This window comes from Patella vulgata, chromosome 1 (genome assembly GCF_932274485.2).
Source record: "Patella vulgata chromosome 1, xgPatVulg1.2, whole genome shotgun sequence".
In the NCBI taxonomy this organism is placed as follows: Eukaryota; Metazoa; Mollusca; class Gastropoda; family Patellidae; genus Patella; species Patella vulgata.
Genome location: NC_065879.2, coordinates 84,371,445 through 84,395,700, shown reverse-complemented (window position 1 = coordinate 84,395,700; position 24,256 = coordinate 84,371,445). Strand labels below are relative to the sequence as shown.

Genomic DNA, 24,256 nt, shown 5'->3' with positions numbered 1-24,256 from the left:
TATGATATTTTGAAGGCACCTTGGGTTTGGTTCATGATATTTCAGTACAATATCCGATTGCTTGATACCAATATGCCGTCATTTAACGTAGTATGACGTCATAATATCATAATCACAATATGCATATTCAATTACCGCACTAAATATCTTCTAAAATTGGAAGTGTGTTTTAATACCCCCCACCCCCTACCACGCACCCTGTCACCTCAAAACGCCCCCATGTGTTTTACTATATTAAAGTATTTAGCGCTTATAGTCAAATATATAATATGCATATTCAATTAACGCCCTAAATATCTTCCCCAAATTGAAAGAGGATGTTTATATCACCCCATCCCCTACCACGCACCCTGTCATCACAAATAATACAACGCTTATATCAGAGTATTTAGCGCTTATAATATAATTAATGATATTATCCTCAAGTGGAGGTGTTAGAAACAAAATCCCTATTTCAAAAGTCAAGGGGGTTTATTGTGTTACTAAAAATAATCTATTATAATTTGATCCTTTATTCGCTGAACTAGGTCATAATCATTTTCTTATGACATCCGACATGTTTGCTAAAACACTATTATAGGTTTGTCGTATGCATTCCTAAGAAGGATCTCATTCGATTCGCCCCAGTGACTTTATTCAAGAGGCCGTGAAGCTCCTTATGTGTAGATGGCCATAATAATTCCTTCACTAACGGATCATAACGTTCACAGTCTAACGATTTACTCCAAGCAGACGAAAATAAGCAGACGTATGACTATACATGTACATGTTTTTCATTAGTGTTTAATAATACTGAAAGGATTAGTTTTTCATTTGGATTATCTAATACGACGTCGACATTTTAACGGATAACGAAAGAGGACCAGCACTTCAAGAGCACAGGTAAAGACCCACTAAGATTTTGTTATGTACCGGTATTTAGATCTCTGTTACTGTGTTTTAAGCTTATCTGAATAACACTTCAATACCTTTCGAGTTTAAAGTTGAGTTTATCCTACTTCACTGCTACCCATTGAGCATATTTTGAACTTACATTTAAGTTATTAAAAGGGTAACGATTGAGGGACATTATTTCAAGACCACGACTGACATATTTACATAAAACCTTCTGTTCACGTGTTTGCACTTTCGAGCTCATTTTGAGTTTAAAGTTGAGTTTATCGTACTCTAATACGTTATTCAACGGTTAAACAAAAGAGGGTCATTACATGTACATCAAGACGACACATTATGAAATGAAATGGGGTTTAACGTCCTACTATTTTGCTCCTAAACTGGGCTAATGAAGACGGACATACGCCATACAGTGTGCTATGAGGGAAATTTGGCCAGGGCAGCGGCACTACAGTCTACTCTTAAATCGAATTCCGTGAACGCCAATGTGTACACGGGATATCGTTTTTTTTTATCCCATTTGAACGAATAGACAGCTGTCCTTGCACCACTGACAACTGGAAACTTTGCCGTCCAACAGACTAAGTATGAATTATACCATGAAAAGTATTATGATTTTTTTCTGTCCCTGTATTTAGATAATACTGTTACTGCGAGTCTTTCTTAATTTTGCCATGGAACTTATATTAGATACGGTCCATGGTTTTACTTTTGAATTTAAGTTTTAGTTTATCCTGCTTGAATGCTACCCATTGTCACGATCTAAACATGGTTTCATTGAACTTGAAATCTAGCGTGGATTAAGGCCACCAGTAAAAAATATTTAATTTTATCCTATTCAAGTGTGTGAAATAGCTTTATTTAACGTCCGCTTCCACCGAGGTTATATCGCAGACACGTGCTACCTGTTGTCAATTTCTAAACATGGTTTATTTGTACTCGAAATGAAGTGTGGATTAAGACCACGAGTAACAGTATTTTAGTGTTTACATAACAGTCAAGCCAAATAAAAACTACGATAATCGTTGGTTTGAGCTTTACTTGCTTTAATGACACACTGTGACTTCGGAACCAGGGTGTCTTGGGTTCGCTTTTGGTGTTAGTGCAGGGTGGAGCACGTGGCAAGGACAATGTCTAGTCATTCGGTTGGCACGAAAAACTGAGGTCCCGTGTACACATTGGAATGCACGTAAAAGAACCTTGTCAGTTGTATGTCGATATAAGAGTACGCCTTAAGGCCGCTATCCGGACGTATGACTATCTTCATTGGAAATACTGTCTAATAACTATTGACTTGGTAAGGTTTAGAGAATAGTCTCCAAAACGCCGCCCAAAAAATATATTAGTAGTTGTTTACTATCATGTAAAAGATCCCTTGGCAGTTGAAATTCGATATAAGAGTAGGACGTAGTGCCGCTGCCCGGGCAAAATTTCTCTCATAGTACACTGTATGGCATATGCCCGTCTTCATTAGCCCAGTTCGGAGCAAAACAGTAGGACGTTAAACCCCCATTTCATTTCATTTACTATCACCTTCAGAATATATTTCTTAAATCTTTCATTTCTAGAAATTTCTCGAATATTATTTGAAATAACAAGTACATTTTTCCTTTCTAAAATATTAGTTAAAGATACATTATGGGAGATTAGATAATGAGTTGGCAGTTCTCACTATAATAGTTAAAAACTAGATAATGTAAAGGCAATTTGCTGAAGATTTCAGTCAAATTGATCCACTATGAACCGAGAATTAAGCGATCGAAAGTTCCGCATAGCCTCGGTCATCATTATTAAAGTCGGTACGACAAAAATCATAGTCTCGATTATCCATGTAATCGTTAAATCGAGAAGGAAAGTTATGCAGCATATTAAATCATAATCCAACAATTATCGCAGGCTAGTTGATTATGGTCTGGATACGTTAATTAATGGCTAATTAATAGTTTATATAACATTTCAGGCCTAAATAAAGACCTACTACAATAGGCAGATTTAGCTCTTGCATAATGAATAGTTAAAAACTAGATAATGTAAAGGCAATTTGCTGAAGATTTCAGTCAAATTGATCCACTATGAACCGAGAAATAAGCGATCGAAAGTTCCGCATAGCCTCGGTCATCATTATTAAAGTCGGTACGACAAAAATCATAGTCTCGATTATCCATTTACTCGTTAAATCGAGAAGGAAAGTTATGCAGCATATTAAATCATAATCCAACAATTATCGCAGGCTAGAGTTGACATCGAGAGTTGATTATGGTCTGGATACGTTAATTAATGTCTAATTAATAGTTTATATAACATTTCAGGCCTAAATAAAGACCTACAATAGGCCGATTTAGCTCTTGCATAATGAATGTTTAATTTAAATGTTCCCTAAGGAAATCAAAATATAATAAAAATAGAACAAGACATTTGAATCTGCCAATAACATTCAAAGTATATTCAATGAAAACTATGAACCGTGCTTTAATTGTTACAAAACAGCTTTTAAAAGAAAAAAAAGTGTAGCACAAAGATTTGCTTCTGAAAGAAGGCTCTATAATAATGAGCTTTTTCTTCTTAAATTACAAACACAAAATTCGTGCTCCCGATTTGTTTGTGTTGTTGTCTGTATCGCGTGTCTTTGTTTATTGAATGGGTTAGCGTGTATAAAACAAAATCTAATCGCTGCTTTCTAAATGTATTATTGCCGTATTATATTACTTCGCTGGGTTATTACCCACTGCCGAATGACGTTGGGTAAAGGTATGTATTGAAATGCGTTCTGTCCAGGCCTCCGTGTACAGATATCTTGATACATGTAGTATTATGAAACCTATCAATCTGATTAAAACACAGATCTATATTTCGTTTCGTTTTTTTTATACTTTCGATGGCCTACACTACATGGAGATCTGACCGGTTGTAGTGATAGGTCGCGTCAGGGGTCGTACGAGCGGCTTTTGATCCTGTGACGTCCGATATTGATTATGCAATCAGCATTGACGTTTCTAGGGGTTTACCCACAGTTCCGTGCAGAACACGCCAAGAACTCGCCGTAACAGACCGTTTTATTGGCTAATTCCTCACATCAACTAGAACGCCTGTTATATAACAACTCTTCCAGGTCCTAGTGTTGTGAAGACAAGTAAAAGTAAATTTTGAACTATAAAAAAACGAAACGAAATAGGATCTGTGTTTTAATCAGATTGGAAACCTATTATAGTAGTTGTGCATTTTGCTAATCTGAGGAATTTCGCGGATTTAAATAATTTAAATAATCGGGTGTTAAGGAATGGTGTGTATTAAAATGTGTTCCGTTCAGGTCCCGTACCGATATCTTGATACATGTATCTCTATGAAACTTTCTATAATATTTGTGCATTTTGCTAATAAGGGGAATTTCTCGGATTTGAACAAAATGGAAATTGGATATACAAGGACTCTGGGTGTTGATCAATGGGTTTTCTGAGTTTTTGTCAGATTTGCTCATTAATATAATCATGAATTTTGGATATTTTGCTTTATGTAGGATGTTTTAAATTATATACACTGTGACATATTTTTATTTTTCTCAAGCACACATATGTGTCTATTTATATATTTTAAAATAATTAAGACTGACATTTTAATTGTACTGTGACGGTTTATTTCCTGGTTGTCACTTCTTCATTGTTTCGCATTTTTCATTTCAAAATACCAGCTGCTCGGAGAATGAATACTTCTTTAATATATATATTTTCCAGTTTTTCGAAATATCCAACTGGAATTTTAATCACCCAGCGTAACAAGTATCAATAAGCTAGACTTAGTAAGTTTTTATGATATTTTTAATTTTGTCCAACCACCGGCTCGCGTATCAAGATCTTTTTCTGAATAAGTCCTTATTTATATTAGTAATACTTAGTTTAATTTTACTCTCCTTTAGTTTTTAATAAACTTAACACGCTAAGGAATAAACAGACAAGAAAGACAAAACCTATTAAAGATACGTTATGTAAGGTTTAGATAAAGAACTAGCCATTCTTGCTATAATAGTTCGAAAGTAGATGACGTAAAATGAATAATTTGAAAATTTCATTCAAATTACTCTATTGCAAGCGAAGATATTAGCCTTTGAAGGTTTGACAGACGTGTGCAATAATTTCAACCACCGTACTGGTTGATCGAAGCTAAGTCTCGGTCCTCCATATTTGATTAAATCAAAGTATCGCTGAACCATTCTAATCTATTTAATATCGGAGAAATCTGATGCCATCGAGAGTTGATTAAGGCCTGGATCAGTTAATTAATGTCTAATTAATACTTCAGAAAACATTTCAGGCCTAAAGAAAGACCTGCAATAGGCAGATTTAGTTCTTGCATAATGCATGTTTAACTAATATTATAGGGATCAGTCTTATATTATAGGTATATAATTAATACTTCGTTTCATTTCAATTTCAATTTCAATTTTGTTTCTTAAATAACCTTAACACACTAAAAAGATAAAGAAAACAAGAAAACAAAAGCAGCAAGAAAGATAAAAACTAAAATTATCTGGAGGCTAGTCTAGTGTGAAACGGAAGGTGTCAAACCACAAAATATTCATCATCATCATTTGGCAGGCCTCAACGTGTCATTCTAAAACCACATCAATATAGGAGTGAAGGCTGTTAATACAAACATATTCATTTAAAATCCGTTTTAAAATTTTACCCAGCCAGAACGTTTATATTCACAGTAACATTCAGAATAAATTCAGAATAAATCATAACTCGGGTGTGCTTTTAAATGAAATAGTAACAATAGCCTTTTTATTAAAATACATACAATACACAATCTTAGTTATTTAAATGAATAACCTGGCTTTTAAGATACATGTCGTCCGATCAGTATTTAGGTTGGAAAATGTTTATTACTGACAATCTACGAAACGAAGAATCTCTCTTTTAAATATTAATGTTTTCGACATAAATAGCCGTCGTTTATGGCGTCTTCTCATACATTTTATATCTATAACGTTTATTACTGAAAATCTACGAAATGAAAAACCTTTCTTTTCAAAAAATACTTCAATCCTAAATATTAATATTTTCAACTTAAATAGCCGTCGTTTATGGCGTCTTCTCATACATTTTATATCTATAACGTTTATTACTGTAAATCTACGAAACGAAAAAACTTCAACCCTAAATATTAATATTTTCGACATAAATAACCGTCATTAATGACTTCTTTTCGCGTATATATAAATTCTATATATATGTCACGTTATTTGTGAACGACTCTCGAGTAAAAGAGAGATTTGTTCAGTTAACACCTTGAGGCATATTGTTGTATCGTTGTATACGTCCATTCATCGATAACAATTGGCTAGTTATTGTTTGACCGGGGTTACGTGATCGTGCCCCTAGGGTCAACTAGTAAAAGGCTATAATCGTTTGTTGTCCGTCTTTCACTATGAACTGGTAGGACATGCACGTGACCTATAAACATGGCCGACTATTTGAAGTAGCGTTATTAGGCTGTATTGTCAACATTATAAACTGTCGATTTGATGCGGTCGGACACCTCATGTCAACAACACCTGAAGGATATAATTCGGTCCAAACAGGTAATAAAAATCAATAGAGAAAGATGTTTTGCTATAGAAATGTGAATGGGACAGTAAGAGTAATTTACGACATAAGATTAAATTGTTTCAATGTCATTTAGTAACTGAATTGAACATAAACAGATAAAAATTCTTTGGAATACAATTACTGCGGAATTTGACAAGAATTCGTTATCAAGAAATGGTGATAAAGACCGGAGAAGCCTATAATCGAAGCATTGACTCATAAAGACTAGAAAAGCCTAGTCGAAACCCAGCGTAGTAAACAGAAATTGTATTGCATAGAATTGTGACCCGTGAAAAACACAATAGTATGTTTTTGGAATATCGATATCTAATAATATGTTATAATAAACTAGAACTAAATACACATTAAATCTAGTTTCGAAAGAAATATTTAATAGAATAATAGTAAACTAGAACTAAATACACATTAAATCTAGTTTTGAAAGAAATATTTAATAGAATACCTTTCTAGAACCAATCAGATTAAAACACAGATCCTATTTCGTTTTGTTTTTTATAGTTTAAAATTTCAATTTACTTGTCTTTACTACACTAGGACCTGGACGAGTTGTTATCATTGACGTGTACTGGATGGTGTTAGGGATTAGCCAATGGAACGGTCTGTTATGGCGAGCTTTTAGGCGTGTTTTGCACGGAACTGTGGATAATCCATTAGGTACATCAATGCTGATTGGTTAATCAAATGTCGGACGTCATAGGGTCAAAAGCCGCTCGTATGACCTCTGACGCGGCCCATCGCTACAACTTGCCAGATCTTCATTTAGTGTAGGCCATCGAAAGTATAAAAAAAAAACGAAAAGAAATATAGATCTGTATTTTAATCAGATTGTTCTAGAACATTTAAATCCCAAATTAGCCAAGTCGGCGCAGGACACTAGGACGTTAAATCCCATTTCATTTCATTATAACAGTAGTTATTGCGTTTTCTTTTATTATTCAGTTCACGTTCTTGGAAAACCGCCTGACATTTTAATTTAAATGTATATGTAGCATTGTGGGGTTTATATATTAAATTGCAATATAATTATATCCATTACATCATAATCGCTTTATATTGTAAATAGGTAGCCAGTAAAGTACAAAGATTAGTGGGCTATTACAGAAACATGGAAACACACATTCTTAAGGTGCGTCTTATACGTAAAAAAAAATCTGACACATATAGTTTACCTTTCCCAAGGATAAGACGCAAGGGATTATCTGTGTTTTACCTATTTCAGGGATTAGAGAAACGGATCTTCAAGAAAGGGTATCCTAAGAAGATTAACGATTGGATACGACGTTAAAAGTGTGAAAAGGCACCTGTGGATAATATTTTAAAGAAAGAGAAGTCGTTGTTTATTTTACGTTGACTGTGTGTGTGTGTATTATGTTTTGTGGTCTACAGTTACCATATTAGGATATTTGCAGACGATCATAAGACAAGATGGACAATAAGCCACGCCGCTCACCTGAAGAGGTAAGTTGACACCTTAACATAATAACACTAACTATAAACAAAAATACATACTTATGGAAAAATAGCTACTAGTGTATTTAAAGGAGCTAAATTGCTAATATTTCGAACCTAGAAATCGACAAAAATGGGTCGCAACACATATAATAATGTAATATGAATGTATATAAACTGATTTACATTCAATCGTTTCTGTTTTTACTGTAATTTCTAATCAGTTATGTTCGGCGAAATACGCCAGAAGTCTCAATCGAATGGCAATCTCTAGCATCTGGTTATTGGGCATGCTCTCCGTTTAAGAATGTGGCGTCTACGTTTGACATGACTTGTGGTATTTGTCTAGCCTCGTTTTTCGAGTCCCTTGTTACAAATGGCGCTGAAACGCATTATGGTACACGATTCTTGTACCAATGGTAAAATGTTTATTTTGTCTTCAATATTGGATATCAGAAGCCCATCTTTTCCCTGTAAGATCACAACATCAAAGTTGATTTATATTGACAAATAATTTGTGCTTTCAATGTCGAAGACTTTGGATGATATTGAGTTGGAGACTTAGCTACTTTAAGGCGACGTTTTGAAGAGCATTATCTCAACCTATAGAGCTAATACAACAATACAGATATGAACTTAAACAACATCAAGATCTTTTAGTTTTACTCTCTCAAGTTACTTTGTATTATTTAGACAACGTTTGAAAATATCATTTGCTTTATAATCGATGATTAACTCAATGATTAGGCTAATCAGAGTTTATAAAAATCTTAGTTTAAAATTTAATCAGCTTTTCAGAATATGACTGGTCAAAAAATCGGAGATTAAATCTCTGATTTGGACTAATACACTTTCGAAAATATGGGCCTATGAGTGGAGAGAGAGAGAGAGAGAGAGAGAGAGAGAGAGTTTAACATCCACTGGACACAAACTAGGTCAATTCGGGACTAACATTTGGTTCAATTTTATTTCAACGATTTGCCTGCTAGAGTTTTTAGTAGTGGGGGCTTACCGGGGGAAGCCGGAGAAAACTCGCGGCATTAAGACAGGCGACTCCACTCCTTGTCACGTATAAGCTGGGAATCGAAACCACGCTAGTTGTCTAAATACCAGACCTTATGACCTAAAGCGCACGGGTATGTGCGCTCACTAAATCGAATGCTAAACCAATATTCTAATGCGCAACAAGAAATCGGGTATTTTAAAAACAGGGCGTGTTTGATATTCCCGATTTCCCCCCCAAAAAATTTTATATAAAAAACAAACGGACATTATGACAAATCAAAATAAAATTGTAATCATGCGGATGTATAAAGGTGTGTATGTACTTGTATATACCGGGTTTTTCACACCTGAAATTAAATGTCATCTTTCCTTCACGATGCAACATGACACTGTCATATTATGCCACCAGGGCCGATCGCATCTCTTCTTTCTTTCTTTAGTGACTTGAGCGAGAGAGAAATGGGGTTTAACGCCCACTCAACACAAACTAGGTCATTTCGGGACTAACTGGAGGACCTGGAAAAACCACGAGGTTGGAAGGCGACTCTACTCCTTGTCACGTATAAGTAGGGAATGGAAACCACACCTTATGACGCAACGCGTACGCGTTACCCCCCCCCCCCCGTGACGTAAGCCCTAAAATTGTATGTAATGTACACTGTACTGTCGCACCCCCGCCGGATCCTCCTACTGCTAAAGACCCCTACGCGCAAGCGAATTATTGAAATAAAATTAAACCATATGTTAGTCCCGAAATGACCTAGTTTGTGTCGAGTGGACGTTAAACACATCGTGTCTAAATCACAGCCATTGATGACTTTGCTCAAAATAAAGTAATTTGAATGAAATTTTCAATATGTTCGTTTCCATTACCTATTTTTGAAATATAATAGCGAGTACGGTCAGCTCTTTGTCTAAATCTTACATAATTGTCCTTTAATATACATACTAAATCATTAATAGGATTAATGACAACGCATAGACTTATTGTCCCTTTAATATTAAAATGTGAAAGTGGGGGCGGCGGGGGTGGGGGGCAGGTTATTCTTGTATAGACTTATTATCCCTGTGATATTAAAATATGAAAGGGTTGTTCTTGTATAGACTTATTGTCCCTGTGATATTAAAATATGAAAGGGTTGTTCTTGTGAATCTAGTTAGAGCTCCAAAACAGCGTATTCATCCTAAACGAAGGGATAATTTACGAGTAGTATCAAATTCCATAAGCATTTTGCCATCGGTTGAATTGAATTTAAATTATTAATGTATGGCCCTGTAGGTGTTATGTTTGACCTGCTGTGTATTGTCACACCCGTAAAATATTTAGACTGTTCTCCCGAAACATGATGACCAGCTATATATACCATATATGATTCATATTTATAATTACATACACATGTGTTTATATGTAAGTAAAAACCTGTATTATGGTGATTATTACCTCCCACCTTGTAAGTAGATACATATATATAAATACCGCTCAAAATGTCATAATGAAATTGATATAGCGTTTGGGATCTAGGCATGACCACTCACGATAAATTGTGGGATTAACGCCCCACTTTTCTGTGTCAATCGGAAATGAAATAAAATGGGGTTTAACGTCCTACTATTCTGCTCCTATTGGGCTTATGTCAGTGGTGCGAGAGAGGGAAATTCGACACAAACTAGGTCAATTCGGAACTAACATCTGGTTCAATTTGTTTTCAATAATTCGCTTGCGTGTAGAGGTCTTTAGCAGTGGGATGAAACTGGAAGACTCGGAGAAAACTCACGAGGATGGACAGGCAGGCGATCCTACTCCTTGTCACGAAGAAGACCTTAACCATTCAGCCACCAAGCCCTTCTTATGTTCGTGGATCTTTAACGTAATGCCAATAGTATACACATAGCCTCGGCTTATCGTCTTATCCGAATGACTAGAGTCCTTTTCTTGCTCCTTTGTCCCACCCTAAGTACTATGTAACATTTTATTTGCTGCAAGCCCCACATTCGCTACCCACGACAAGTGCAAGCCGGGTTTCATTCAAATCTTGTAGGCGAGCACCGGGATTCGAACCCGTGGTGTGTGTGTGTGTGTGTGTGTGTGTGTGGTGGTGGGGGGAGTGGCAGGTCATTCTTCTCGGAAGTCCAATACTCTCATCGCTCGACTTTCGCGACCCCCTAAAGTTTTGTCCATAAACCTGTTTGCAGACCTCCCGCCATATAATAATTGATTTCAATATATCGCGAGTCACGAAGAGTAAATTAAGTAATTATTAATATTAGTAATAACAATTGGTCTATAATCAACCATTTATCTATAATGAAATTCATTAAATAACAGGTATCCATTTACAATCATTTATAACTAATGTATTCAATTAACATTTGACCTGTTGCAAATATGATAATAGCTTTCACTTCCGCCGGGAGAGAGAGAGAGAGAGAGAGAGAGAGAGAGAGACCACTCGCCCCAGACTAGATCATTTCGGGGCTAACATATGGTTCAGTATAACATATGGTTCAGTATAACATATGGTTCAATTTAACATACATGTAATATAATTCAATTTAACGTAATATAATTCAATTTAACATAATATAATTCAATTTAACATAATATGGTTCAATTTATGAGTGGGCGAAACAGTGTGTCCTGGCTATTACGTTGGTTGGACTGGCGACATTATGACGTCTTGTCGCGTATCTTGAAAAATAAAGTGCTCTTATTAAGTGATATAAAGTACATATCAAACCAACGTTTATCGTGCTTTACGACCACTTGTTATGTATCTTATCCGTTATGTAAACACTAACATACTTTTAGTAGTGGTCTTAATCCACACGAAAAGTTTTAAAGGATGCGCGTTAAAACACTAAGTCTGTCATTGGGTCAAGTGGCGCGGTTTCGACCGACTCCTCGCTTGTACGTGACAAGGAGTAGGGTCGCCTGTCCAAGCTCGTGGATTTTCCCCCATGTCTTTTTGTTTCCTTGTTTCTCTCCACTGTTAAAGACCCCTACGAGCAAGCGAATTATTGAAATAAAATTGTAGCGTATGTTTGTAACGAAATGACATAGTTTGTGTCGAGTGTTGGCGCAATATAGCCCGGTTGGAGCTGACGTGCCATAAAACCACATTTCATTCATTTCATTGTGTCGAGTGGACGCAACCCTCTCTCCCTCTCTCCCTCTCTCTCTCTCTGTTTATCTTAACTGTTATGTAAACACAAAAATACATTTACTTGCAGTCTTAATCCACATGCCATTTCACTGTGCAACGAAATGAAATGGAAATTTTAACGACCTACTGTTCTGCTCCGACCGGACTAATGAGAGTGAGAGTGAGAAATGGGGTTTAACGTCCACTCGACACAAACTAGGTCATTTCGGGACTAACATATGGTTTAATTTTATTTCAATAATTCGCTTGCGCGTAGGGGTCTTTTTAGTAGTGGGAGGAAACCGGAGGACCCGGAGAAAACCCACGAGGTTGGACAGGCGACCCTACTCCTTGTCACGTACAACCGGGGATTCGAAACCACGCCAGTCGACTCAATGACAGACTTTATGACACAGCGCGCGCACGCTAACCATTCAGCCATCCAACCCCCCCCCCCCCCCCCCCGGACTAATGAAGACGGACATATGCCCGTCAGTGTGGTATGAGTAACAGTTTGCCCAAACAGCGGCTCTATGATATACGGGGGGTTGGATGGCTGAATGGTTAGCGTGCGCGCGCTGTATCATAAAGTCTGTCATTGAGTCGACTGGCGTGGTTTCGAATCCCCGGTTGTACGTGACAAGGAGTAGGGTCGCCTGTCCAACCTCGTGGGTTTTCTCCGGGTCCTCCGGTTTCCTCCCACTGCTAAAGACCCCTACGCGCAAGCGAATTATTGAAATAAAATTAAACCATATGTTAGTCCCGAAATGACCTAGTTTGTGTCGAGTGGACGTTAAACCCCATTTCTCTCTCTCTCTCTCTCTCTCTATGATATACTCTTATATCAAATGGTCTACTGTTAATATTTTGGTTTTATTTTCTTAATTAAATGTTAAATAATCAATTTCAGTTCTTTTAACATTGGTTAAACCGTGACAAATCAATTTAATTAAAATACAGATCTATATTTCGTTTCGTTTTTTTATACTTTCAATGGAATACACTACCTAGAGTAGTAAAGACAAGTAAAACGAAATTTTGAACTATAAAAACGAAAAGAAATAGGGTTTGTGTTTTAATCAGATTGGTGAAAAATGAGATATTGTCCGACTTTTACGGCGATCACATCTAAGATTAATCATACCGTAGCGTCATATGCCGTTTCAGAACAAAAAATACATTTGAAACTCCCTACTTTCACCTTTTGACTGAATTAGCGTCATATGCCTTTTCAGAACAAAAAATACATTTGAAACCCCTACTTTCCCCCTTTTGACTGAATTACTAAGGACTGTAGCGTCATATGCCTTTTCAGAACAAAAAATACATTTGAAACCCCTACTTTCCCCCTTTTGACTGAATTACTAAGGACTGTAGCGTCATATGCCTTTTCAGAACAAAAAATACATTTGAAACCCCTACTTTCCCCCTTTTGACTGAATTACTAAGGACTGTAGCGTCATATGCCTTTTCAGAACAAAAAATACATTTGAAACCACTACTTTCCCTCTTTTAACTGAATTACTAAGGACTGTAGCGTCATATGCCTTTTCAGAACAAAAAGATACATTTGAAACCCCCTACTTTCCCCTTTTGACTGAATTAGCGTCATATGCCTTTTCAGAACAAAAAATACATTTGAAAACCCAACTTTCCCCTTTTTGACTGAATTACTAAGGACGACACACATTCTGATTCACATAGAACACATCATGCACTTTTATCATTTGACTAGGATCAGATTTTTGTTTAAACGAACAATTAGGCAGACCACAGTAATCTTAGATGAAATAGATCAACATGTGATTTATGAGATTTAACAACAGAAGCTCTTTATATTATATTTCGGGACAAAAGTGTATAATATTTTTTTGGGCGGTTTATTTTTTTCTATTAAGACATCTCATTCTGTGTACTGTAATGCAGTGGCGTAGATTCACTCATGCGTGGATAAAATATGCAAATTAAATAGGTAGACATTATAAAATGCACTCATATTTGAATATGTTGTCTTGCCTTTGTGTGGAGGGTGGGAGATTATAAACAGTGATCGTTTTTCTGTGTTGGTAAGTGCGGGAGAACTGAAGAGAAACCGGAGGCACACCAGACATACTTTTCTGCAACAACTGGGCGTGCTAAGGGGGTGAGGGGTGGGTGTGGGTGTGTGGGTGGGGGTGGGGGTAAAGGCGCGGGGAGGATAGCAGAGTTTATACTGTTGCTCGAATTCCAGCTGCCAACATGTACATCATTCTACACAGAGAGATCCATCTATTTCATACTTCGAGAATAGATCTCTGGCCTAAATGGCTGCCATATCCAAAAATCAGTATACTGTAATGCTACTCGACTTCGTTTCAGTCATACACACAAAGACTAAATAAACCCTTTCAATTTCATTAATTTATTTATAGACGTAATAAAGTTTAAAATAGGCTATAATTGCCCCAGGCGTGTAATAACATCTAGGCTATAATAAACCCAATATCATTTGAATCTTTAAAACTATGTGGCAAAGATCTTTTTAAAATATCACACAATTCAGCTTTTATTAGCTGCATAAATGATCTTTGAAGCCCACTACGAACGTTTTTATAGAACACAGTCACTGGTTGAGGGCTGTCGATGGGTGTTCCCTTATCGGATAACGTATAGTTTTTCGGATGGGACGAAAAACCGTGGTTACGTGTACACACTGGTGTGCACGTAAAAGATCCCTTGGCAGTTGTGATTCGAAAAATATCTCTCATAGCTCACTGTTTGGCAAACCAGAAGAGTGGAACGTTAAACCCCATTTCATTTCAATTCTATTCCCTTGTCGTTTTTTTTTTTTAGGAGGGGGGGGGGGGGGTTGAGGGGGTGGGGTGGGGGTAAATGAAGATGACACCAAGATTAAACCTTGGCTTGGAGTGGGCTTTTGCAATTTCGTGAATAAGCGATCCGCCATCTTTCAAAGGACGTTGCCTCACGGATAACAGGTCTGATAACTACTGTCAATTCAACCCCCACGCTTTTGCATAACTATAGGGCTAATGGACGTTTGACGAACCTCGTGGGTGTTTTCGTCATTTTCTCAGGCTTCCTTAAGCCTAGCTCACAAATCGCCGTACATGTTTTGACCACAGGCACTTGAAGGGATTAAAATAAAACTTCTTACTACTGCTTGACTACTACTGCTTGACTACTATAATATATAGTCAAGCAGTAGTAAGAAGTTTTATTTTAATCCCTTCAAGTGCCTGTGGTTTTGACACCACGCGTCGTAGGGTTTGGTAGCTCGCAGACTAGCCATAAGAAACAAGGTGAAAATTTTGTATATGCAGGACCAAAGGTCTCTACGGCCAGTCTGGGATCTTCTACGGCACCGAGCACACGCAGTAACGCGTAAGTCTCACGCACGGGTTTACCCCCCCCCCCCCCATAGACTGCCCATAGTAGCGCGTACGGCTTGTTATGAGCTGGACTTAAAACTGACAAAGAGTCTTGCGCACATACGAAAAAATGAAAGTAGAAAGTAGAACTAATTGATATACTATACCGAGTAGTCGACGCTAAAACTTTAAAAGTTGTACATTCGTACTTAAACTAGGTACAATGATATCGAACTTCTTGGAACGGTACAAAATTTAAACGGACATAGGGAATTAAAGGGAAATTCATAATCCAAACAAAGCCAGATTAAAGGGATGATTGAGTACCTTTAAAGTCAGAATTATCACCCTGGCCGGCGGCCATTGTAAACTAGTATTAACCCGGGATGAATTTCTTCGTGTCATCATTTTTGGCAAACGTGTTTATTGTAAAATATCTTAATAACATGGAGAGAGAGAGAGAGAAATGAGGTTTAACGTCCACTCGACACAACTAGGTCATTTCGGGACTAACATATGGTTTAATTTTATTTCAATAATTCGCTTGCGCATAGGGGTCTTTAGCAGTGGGAGGAAACCGGAGGACCCGGAGAAAACCCACGTACGTACAACCGGGGATTCGAAACCACGGCAGTCGACTCAATGACTTTATGATACAGCGCGCGCACGCTAACCATTCAGCCATCCACCCCCCCCCCTTAATAAATGGAGATAATGGACAACAAAAATTACTGTACAACGTTTTGACGAGGATTCTCAAGAAAATTGGGGAGAACCGCGGTGGCTTAGTGAGTGAGACGTTGGGGGACGGAACCACGGTAGCTCAGTGGGTGAGATGTTTGGGTGGGGGAACCACAGTGACCCAGTGGGTGAGATGGTGGGGTGGGGGAACCACAGTGACTCAGTGAGTAAAACATTGGCTCGCTAACCTGGAAGTCCCGTGTTCGATCCCTGCCTTGGCCGAGAAAGTTCATCGGGATTTTTCGACGTGGTGCAGGCCCGTGGGCCCCGAAGGAACAACATATATTCCTTCGGACGAGACGAAACACCGAGGTCCCGTGTATACATTGGCGTGTACATAAAAGATCCCTTGGCAGTTGGAATTCGAGTAGGCCGTAGCGCCGCTAACCTGGCAAAATTTCCCTCATAGCACACTGTATGGCGTATGTCTGGTCTTCATTAGCCCAGTCAGAGCAGAACAGTGGGACGTTAAACCCTTTTCATTCTCAAGAAAATTTGTCAGGATTAAGTCTTGAAAACTTAAAATGACCACCCGCAACTTTAATAAACAGAGACAAATGATCTTCTAAATTTAAACTTAAATTGTTTCTTGCAATGAACATTTTATGCATTCTTCAGCAACACGGTCGAGTTGCCCACATTGGAATTACCAATCTATGTGACCGTGCAACTTCTTATAAAAGAATGAATTTTGTTGATAAAGATCTCGTAAAATAGTTTTTCAAATTTTGGAGCATAAGAACGCATTGCCAAAAGAAACAGTCTGGGATGTTTATCTTAAAAATCGAAGAAGATCGAAGTAAGCCTTATAGCTTTTGAATTCTTGACACAGAATTACTTGACAATTGTCACACAAAGGCGCAGTAACTAAAAATAAACGCTGGCCAAATCATACAGCCTGGTCTCACAACGAGATGCTCTAAACAAGCATGAAAATTGTTGACGAAGAATAGAGAGGGGGCGTAGGCATTTCGCTATTGATTTTAGCATGTATAAAATGACAACTTGACCAAACAGCAACTCCAGCCAATAAAACCACGTGGCAAATACAACATTGAGTCACCTAATAATCCCAGCTTATTATAACTACAGAGAATCTATCGTGAAAGTGTCATAAATGTTTCTGTGTAGTTCGAACCATTTGTCAATGCGTCCTTTTAACATGGGAGGATAAGTATCTCCGTTGATACTGTGGCGATCAGCTTATCAGATACTTGGTAGCTTTTCATTGCATCGCAAGGCATTGTATTTATAGCAAACCATTAGACAGAAACATCGTCTTCATTATCCCAGTCGGAGCAGAACAGTAGGACGTTAAATCCCATTTCATTTCTGGACAGTCTTAACGTGCTTGCTTACGACAATTTATTATTGAAGCGTTGCTCATATTGGATTTGTTGGTTACAATAAAAAATGTTAAAGTTAATTATCCCGGAATGTCATAGCCAGATATAATCCACGATTAATCAGAATGTTCAGTTATTTAATTTTCAGTTAGAAAAACATTAGCTGTATTTGTAGTGGATAGTAATTGACAGGAGAGAGACAAAAAACCACAGTAATCATTGTATTGAATTTTATGTAAACATCCAATACAAAGTTGTGCCAAGTAAAAATACAACCAATCGATACATGTTTTTTATTGTCATTGGACCATGATGTGTGTCAATCGATTTATTTAAGATCATGATCGATATTTATATAGAACAATGGCGTGATTCATTTGTAGGCATTTTCAGTGATAAAAACATATATCTGACAGTAGAATTACATTTTAATACGCTAAGAAAAGGGAATTGGAAGCATTAAGAGTCCAAGGGTCAAGTAATAAAAACGTATATCGGAGAGTAGAATTAGAATTTAATTCTATGAAAAAAAGGAATTGAAAGCAGTAAGAGTCCAAGTGTCAAGTGATGAAACGTATATCTGAGAGTAGAATTTGAATTTTAATACTCTGACAAAAAGAATTGAAGCATTCAGAGTCCAAGTGCTAAATTGTTAATGCAATAGAAAGTATTAAGATTCATGTAAGATCATGATCGATATTTATATGAAACCATAGTGTGATTTATTCGTAGGCATTTTCAGTGATAAAAACATATATCTGAGAGTAGAATTAGATTTTAATTCCCCGAGAAAAGAAACTGGAAGCATTGAGTGTTAAACTGTTCATGCAATAGAAAGTATTAAGATTCTTGTTTAATTCATAACTGTAGCGAGGAAATGATTCATGTTACAGAACGGAAGGATATGTTTATTAACTATTAAATGTTTTCCCATCAGTTCTATAACAGACATTTGTTTAAAGTGATCATATCTATATACGTGCATTTGATATACATGTAGATGCTTTTGGTTTCCTTATTTGAATACAAAGGTTGCCATTTATATTTGATTTTGTATATAAGGAAATGTTCACAGTTAAAACGACATTAATATCTGTATATTCGTTCAATATTAATTATAATATAACCATTCTTTGAATATGTGCTGGCGCAATGCAAAGACCGAATGTATTGTAACCCGAACTGTCACTTTAAGCACCCAATACACGTTTAATAAATAATTACAAGCATGTGTTATATTACAACCATCATATACATAAGTCTGTTAAGCTGTTAGTGTGAACCACGGTTTTATTTGTCAAGTTTTCTATCAGATGTTCAGAACGTAGATACGAAAAGAAACTATGTAATTTTACGGTGACATAAAAGCTTTTTTTTCCTTATATACCTTCCATACAAGCAAATATCTATTTTGATTTACATTTGGATTATGATACTAGATCAGAGCTAGTTTACTCCTGGAGTCTTTATAAACCAACACGCTATAATTTGTAAAATTAAGTCTTATTTCCTGGATTGAAAATATTCCATGTCATTTCACATTAACTTTTATTTGGATAGTCATAACGATTTTCATTGATTTTGTGTGTTAAATGTTGATAAAAGCATTTGCTGTTTAAGATAGTTTAAGAGAGCAAAACAGGTTTGTTGACTGCCAAGCTCATCAATACGACAATAGCCTCTAGCTAAACAAGAACAGATTACCTCGGTCAGTGATGGTATAACGCATGGAAAGCTATCGGGTCCTTAACTTTTCAGTTTATTTTATAACGACACTAACAATCGTTGTATTCTGATTGAAGAAACTCAACGTTTTACAACTTTTCCGGTGTAAAAAAGGGAAGAAAAACATTTAATTACGTTAAAATCAGTTTCTTTAATTTTGATTGAAAAACGTTTTAAGAATTTTCCTGTGTAAAAAAAAAGGAAGAAAAACATTTAATTACGTAAAAGGCAGTATCTTTTAAATTCCTTATTGTATGGAACATTCGCCAGTATTACAGTTTAAAACGTGCACCTGCTAGATAAAAGTAACAGATATTAGGATAATGAGATCTTTGCATCTGAGAATTTCGTCGGATAGACAAGTGGGCGTAAGTCACATACTAGATCATTGAGGAGGAGTACAGCAGTATGAATGGAAATACCACATAACTAAATGTGAATCGCCTAATAAATTATTATCGGGAACTGTGAATGCAAAGAAAAGATCTCTATTGGACAAACGGAAAAAAAATCAGCGGCAACATGGGATGATTAGTAATTGTAGAGATATAATTTAAGAAATCTGATTGACTATCTTCTCTCAGATTACAATGGATATTGAGGCTTATATAGAATCGGTACTAAATGGTACGGATGATAGATTTATTCTGGGGAGGATTCGCACCAATAAACAGGTAGGAGGTTATTTTATCTGTCGGGGGTTTGGGTGAAAGTTAGACCACATTTCTCCCGGTCTCCCTAATGTTTTGCTCTCTCTCTCTCTGGGGGGTTGGATGGCTGAATGGTTAGCGTGCGCGCGCTGTATCATAAAGTCTGTCATTGAGTCGACTGGCGTGGTTTCGAATCCCCAGTTGTACGTGGCAAGGAGTAGGGTCGCCTGTCCAACCTCGTGGGTTTTCTCCGGGTCCTCCGGTTTCCTCCCACTGCTAAAGACCCCTATGCGCAAGCGAATTATTGAAATAAAATTAAACCATATGTTAGTCCCGAAATGACCTAGTTGTGTCGAGTGGACGTTAAACCCCATTTCTCTCTCTCTCTCTCTCTCTCTCTCTCTCTCTCTTGATTAAGGCATGCGATTTTTCCTAATGTAATACTAAAACGGTGAGCTCAACCAGAATGCAAAATGTTAATGTGAGCAACAAATCTACGTAATGCGGCATTATAATATTAGAGACCGTGGAGAGGGGGTTTGAACTGCAGTAATGTTCACGAACCAGGGGTTTTAAATTGGATTGCATGTAATATTTGAGACAGACCTGACAAACCAAGACTGTTTTAGGAAGCATATGGTTTTAAAACAGTTGTGTTTTAAGTATGCCAATTCCCTGATCAGAATCTATGATTTATTGAAACATAATTTTTATATGAAATTAAGTACATCTATTTTCTAATTCCTCTTCTAATTAACATCTGTTCCTAATCAAAGAAGAACTTTCCGACCTTGATAGTATCAGCGTGGGACGAAAATCTTGAGGAATACAAAGGGTTTATTGTACCTTACTATGAATGTGAACGTTTTATTAACATTATACTACATTACAACAGGAAATCAAACAACCTGCGGTTAGTTACCGGATGTATACCCTAGAAGCATCTTTAAATGACTGATTCTGTTTTTCTAATGTGGGTGTGTGTATGTAACATAACATCAAACATCTATGTAGTAAATAAGAATATTATTCAAAACTGCGAAATTGCCATTTTTTTCCTTTTCTTGTGCGGAGGGAGACGGGGGCGGGGCTGATTGGTTAACGCTTGTGCGTTGGATCATAAGGTATGCCTCATTGAGTCAAGTGGCATGGTTTCGAATTCCCGCTTGTACGTACGTGACAAGGAGTAGACTCGCCTGTTTTACCTCTTGGTTCTCTTCCAATTGAATGATATGTTAGTCCCGAAATTATCTACTTTGTATTAAGTGGATGTTAACCCCCCTCTCTCTCTCTCTCTCTCTCTCTCTCGTGTAGTGCAGCTTGCATACTGGTCCATATCAACGCGACTGAATTGTCTTGTATACGTGCTTCCATAGTACACTGACTATTTTCGTTTTATACAATTCCTTCTTCATGGGGTATATAATTGTGACTAGGGCGTGGATTGGGATCGGGCGGATTGATCTTCTTTGTTGTCCCTGTTAATGCTTTAGGATTTATCTGAAATACCGTATTTGAAAAAATGATATATAGTTGGAATTCTATTTTCTTCACTTACATATTTACATACATCCACCGTCCTCCCCTTACGTGGGTTTAGTACAAACAATTAATCATCATTTTCGATGCACACCTTGGCTGAGGTATATGCCACAACGTTTGTTTGCTACATCGACATTTTTATTGAGTGAGACGGTTGTGGAAATGTCGTTGTGTATCCCTTGGTTACACTAAATGGACGGCATCTGGTTTACCGCCACCCGATACTCTTACTTGTCTTCTCATCACGTGAGCCACGGTGGCTAAGATTTTCAAACGAAGTTTGCCCTTGACAGTGGTGCAGAACGTAGGGCCTGACAATTACATCTGTCTAGTTGTTCGGATGAGCCGAAAACCGTGTATACATTGGGATGCACGTAAAAGATCCCTTGGCAGTTTTCAACAATTCCCTTGCGCGTATGGGTCTTTAGCAGTGGGAGGAAATCATTTATGAGCATTGTTCATTGCATAAAAATCTTGCAGTAAATGCATCAATTTTCTGTCATTTTCTGTGCACCATAGAAATAGCATATTTTTCTATTATAAATTTATTCATCTCTTTTTCCACAAAGATTTCTGCAGCTAATCCAAAATTCCGAAAACCAAGCACGATTTGCTACGCGTTAGCATGATTTCTGAGTTTTGCGTCTAATGTCTATTTATTTACTGGGTTTTTTTTCACCAAATTGTGAAACTTCCAGACTGAATAGGGCTTGACTCATTTACTTAAGGACGGAATTAATCCTTTTAATTACTGAAAGTAAAACTACCAGCGTCAATCCAATGAGATGCGTTCAAAATTTAGCCGTGAAAGTGAAGTGTCTAAATTTAACAGTAACCGATATAGAGCGAAGTTTAAAAGTAAAGTTCAACTACTGTTTGTAAACTCGTAGAGACTGTGAAAGATCTTAAGTTTAGTAGTGCTGCTCTAGTCATTAGCGAATAACGGATATTTTAGAACTATTAACCCATGTAAGTTCATTTGTTGTAATTCTGTAAAACTTCATTGATAACTGGGAATGTTATGTTTTCCTTTACGGAACACCTATTAAATCTGATCGAATTCGTCCATTTCATGACTACTGGTTAACTTCGATTATGTAAGTTTTTTGTTTTATTTCTGTAAAAGCCATTGATAACTGGGAATGTTTTGTTTTTCTTTTCGAAACACCTATTAAAACTGTCCGAATTCATCCATTTCATGAATATATTGTTTTATTTCTGTAAAAGCCATTGATAACTGTGAATGTTTCGTTTTTCTTTACGGAACACCTATTAAAACTGTCCGAATTCGTCCATTTCATGACCACTGGTTAATTTCAATTATGTAAGTTTTTTGTTTTATTTCTGTAAACCGTCGTTGATAACTGTGAATGTTTGGTTTTCCTTTCCGGAACCCCTATTACCATTTTCCGAATTCGCCTATTTCATGACTACTGGGTATTGTCGGTTATGTAATTTTTTTGTTTTAATTCTGTAAAATGTCATTGATAACTGGGATTGTTTGATTTTTCCTTCCTGGAACCCCTATTACCATTTTTCGAATTCGTCTATTGAATGACATCTGGTTAATATCGGTTATGCTTAACTTTCATATTTGGACTATACTGTTGGGACTCAAAATGTAAGTATAAGCCGCCATTTCTGAATATCTCAGGGCTGGGTATCGAGTGTTGCGGGAGCAACGCTGGCTAGGTGGTCATGGTGCTGGCGCAATAAACAGCAGGTACCGGTCTAGGCCGAGAGGGTTTCTCGACTTATTCCAACCTGGGTTTCCGCTTGTCAGTTGAAAAGTTTAAAGTCCTTCGGATCAGACAAAAATTTCAGTGTCTACCATTAGCAGCGCGTCAAAGAATACGGTGAGGCAGAGGCGTCGCTGACAGTGCATAATTTCTCCTATGCCGCACTGCATGGTGTATATATCTTTCTTCGTTAACCCGGGTTCATCGGGATTTTCCAACATGGTTTCCCCATGTCAGTGGTGCAGGAAGGGGGGGGGGACTGACAAGGACAACTGTCTAGTCGTTCGGATAGGACGATATAAGAGTAGGCCATAGTGCAATTTAATTGCATATGAAAAGGGGGTACACTCTTGCAATTTAATTGCAAAGAATGTTATTAAGGGAGTACATCATATCAATCCTTTGAAAAGGGGGTACTCTCTCGCAATATTCCTCGATAACTGTAGTAAAATAAAGTGCATAATTTTTGCCATGGATATTGCATTAATTATAGCTTCCAAAACGCTTATTAATGATTCTTTCAACATACATACCTTTGAAAGTTCACAGAATATAACGATGGTGCCAGACATTTTAATTAAGAAATTTCTACATAAACAAATTATGCCAGAATTGCTTTTAATTAACTAATAAGTGTCGTGCATCAGTTCTTAATAAACGTCTGGAGAGGAATTAATTATTAAAGGCCCATACTCCCAACAGCAATTTTTAAAGGTCCATACTCTCATAAGCAACAGTAAACAACAGTCTGATTAATTTGCTAACAAACAATACCCCCACCCCACCCCTTCAGTAAGTGGAAACGAACGTCGCCCACGAGGCAGGATATGATTATTATTTCAGGAATACAACTTTCCGTTTGTCCTAGTGGAAAGTGTGGTCATCTTACTCTCTGATCAGTACATTTAGCCGGTGCAGGACAGAGTACCTGGCAAGGGACAATGTATAGTCGTTCGGATGGGACTAAAAACCGAAGACCGGTATACACATTGGCGTGCCCGTTAAAGGACCCTTGGCAGTTGGAATTCGATATAAAAGTAAGCCGTAG

At 37.1% G+C, this 24,256-nt stretch overlaps 1 protein-coding gene across 2 annotated transcripts in view; it reads left to right on the top strand.

The window, feature by feature from the left end:
* Positions 1–709: 709 nt before the first annotated feature.
* Positions 710–24,256, top strand: part of LOC126821774 (MAM and LDL-receptor class A domain-containing protein 2) — a 104,285-nt gene continuing 80,738 nt past the window's right edge. The window contains exons 1-2 of one of the 2 annotated variants that reach the window (XM_050550279.2): positions 710–882; positions 7,720–7,958. In XM_050550279.2, the coding sequence (XP_050406236.1) occupies positions 7,926–7,958 (33 nt within the window). In that variant the 5' untranslated portion in view covers positions 710–882; positions 7,720–7,925. Of the gene's footprint in view, positions 883–4,603; positions 4,688–7,719; positions 7,959–24,256 lie in introns of those variants that run through there. The other variant, XM_050550286.2, reaches the window with a different exon arrangement.